The 2670-nt window shown below is 47.9% G+C and overlaps 1 protein-coding gene across 1 annotated transcript; it reads right to left on the bottom strand.

Moving 5' to 3' along the window:
- Positions 1–474: 474 nt before the first annotated feature.
- On the bottom strand, positions 475–1508 carry LOC149552986 (uncharacterized). The gene has a single exon (XM_089788509.1). The coding sequence runs from the start codon at positions 1343–1345 to the stop codon at positions 665–667; it is 681 nt and encodes a 226-aa protein (XP_089644635.1). The 5' UTR covers positions 1346–1508; the 3' UTR covers positions 475–664.
- Between the last annotated feature and the right edge of the window lie 1162 nt (positions 1509–2670).

Below are 2670 nucleotides of genomic sequence, written 5' to 3'. Positions count from 1 at the left end.
GCAAGAATTTACCAAGAAGGGAATGGTTTTCCAAAATCGTATGAACAAAATCAACCGTCAAAAGATATTTAAAAAAATGGTTGAGCACAGACACTACAGCTGTTGGCAATACGCACAATACTTTGCGTAGCATGGGACCGTAGAAAGCGCAGATGGAAAGGTTGGAAACAGGTGTCATGGGTGGGGGGAGTAGGTTTTCAAATAAATTAGTAAACAATTTTGTCCATCCAGAAAAGCGGGCGACCCATTAACAGATAAAGTGTCCCAGTCAAAATTCACGGCACCTTCAGCTGAGGTGACAAGCGACCCATTTACGAATAAACGCAAGGCAGTCAAATTCATGTTAGTTTCGCTTAATATGGCAAACGAGCAACCCATTTACAGAATCACAATTTATACTGGCTTCCTGTTAGGTGACTGAATCTGATGCAGGAAAAATAAATAGAGCGAGAGAAACGCATACATAAGCAGATATAGATCATGAAACCTCAATAAATATTTTTTTCCTGATAAAAATTGCATCTTGAAAACTGTACAAGAAGGGTACCCAACAATGCCTGTGGGCAGATCCCTCGAAAACTCATAGGAATTCTTGCACCCACTTCTCTGTATTCAAAACAGAGAGGCACAAAAAACCCAAACTTTAAAAAAAAATCCCTCTTTTTCACTCTACATCATTTGCAGGCGGCGGCTGATTGAGATCCAACAAAATCGGCGGGCCTTGGCGAAGTGAAGGAGAGGATTTGGGGGAGCTCTCCTCTTTCTCCTCACACAAGTCCGAAATGGGAGTACCGAACAACTTCTGCCGCTTGTTGGGGACCGCCGCCGCATACTGCGAAACGCCTTTTGTGACGTAGTGAAAATCCACACGTCGCTCGTCCGCCTTTTTCGCATAAAACGCCGCCCGCCAATCTTCGCTCGGCTCCGCAACGGTCACTCCGTGGCTGCTCAAAAGCGAGGCGGCGGCGTTGGCGGCGTGGTTTCTTTGCTGGTGGCGATTCTCATCGTCGGCGTCGAGGGCAAAGTTGGTTTTGGCCTTGGGTCCGCGCAGATTTCTCGCGGCTGTATCGTATGCCCTGGCGGCTTCCTCTGCCGTGTCGAAAGTGCCGAGCCAAACTCTCGTCTTCTTCCACGGATCTCTGATCTCCGCCGCAAATCTCCCCCACGGCCGCTTCCTCACTCCTCGGAAATGCGTCTCCTTCACTGGATGAGCCACCGCCACCGTCGCCGCCACCGCCGCCGCCTGATCCTTATCACATCCCCTCAAACCCAACTTCATATTCATCTTCATCTTCATATTCATCCCTCCGCCGAACCTCGCCATGTTCATTGTCTCCACCGCCATAACGGGATCTCAGAATGGTAGCAGATGGCCTGATAAGATTAAAAAAGAATGAGAAAACACAAATCTCGCTCTGCAGGAGCGCATGCGAAGTACCAGACGCCCGTGGTGCGTTTCACAAGACAGCCAAAATAAAGTTCCAATCTTGAGTGAGTTGTGAAGGCAGTTGCTTGTATTTATAGCCTTTCCAAATCTTCAACCAATATTGTTTCCCGCACTACGCATAGCAAGGACATGCATGGCATGATGGTGATGAGGATGAAATATATAATAATATTAATTGAATATGATGCATGGGTGTGGAAACCAGCTTAGGGCCCATGTGATTAGCAAGTGTTTCCGGGAAAGGAAGGCGAGAACATGATCAGAATTCCTGTAGATAAAACGGCGGCCAACGTAATAATGATTGACGAGCGGTCAACCGACTGCCTTGACTCGCCGCCGCCGCTACACCACATCGCATGCGCCGCCTGCAGCTCCCCGTTGCCGTCGCGAAATCGTGTCTCAATAAGCTCAATTTATCCGCATTACGCGTCCGCCCCTCCTATTTTCAAATGCCATGCCCATCGGACCATACTAAACACAAGAATAAATAAATCATTACTGATGGGAAACAGGAAAGAAATAAAGAAAAGGCCAAAGACGGCGGACTAAATGAAAAAAAAAAAATTGCATACGTCCGAAAGCCGTAGAGATTTCAAAATCCCACCCACATATTTCTTGCTGCCCGGAGAAATTTTCGGTCGACCGTCAAATTTATGAAGTAAAAATGAAGGAATGCGTGTAGTTTTAGTGTGATGTTTCCGTATTTTTACAACCTCTGGCATCTACCCGATTGCCGTCGGGCAACATGACGGGCAGGGCAGGGCAGTGGAATGAATGATGGAAGGAAGCGTGTGGCTCCCACATGCAGCAGGGGGCGCCTCTTTTGAAATGCAGAGGAAGATGATGGTGCGCCAGATGTCGGCTGCAGATCCGCCGGCTGGGGTTCACGAGTAACGGCGGCGCTGCGTGGAGAGCGGCGGCAGAGAAGCCTGCAAACGTATTTTAGTATTTTTCGCTCCTTCCTTACAAACACACGAGCTCTATGTTTATCTTTATCTTTTAAGTGGGCCCGCATTAACACTAATATTGGACATTTTGGATGTCGGGCCCGCTCTGAGCAAGGACAAATATGGCGCCTTTCCGGACTTATAAATTACTCTTTTGCACGGAACGGTCTACGTTCACTCCAAGGTCTCGGGAATGGATCTACGCTCTATGTTACGTGGAGATAGTATTTCAGGGGAGCTGGTAGATTTCTGTGCGGCGACAACTCACATTCACTT

This window comes from Cupressus sempervirens, chromosome 6, assembly GCF_028749045.1.
Source record: "Cupressus sempervirens isolate cs-2001-9-10 chromosome 6, ASM2874904v1, whole genome shotgun sequence".
Taxonomy (NCBI): domain Eukaryota; kingdom Viridiplantae; phylum Streptophyta; class Pinopsida; order Cupressales; family Cupressaceae; genus Cupressus; species Cupressus sempervirens.
Note: the sequence above shows the minus strand (reverse complement) of the source record. Positions and strands in the feature narration are given on the sequence as shown.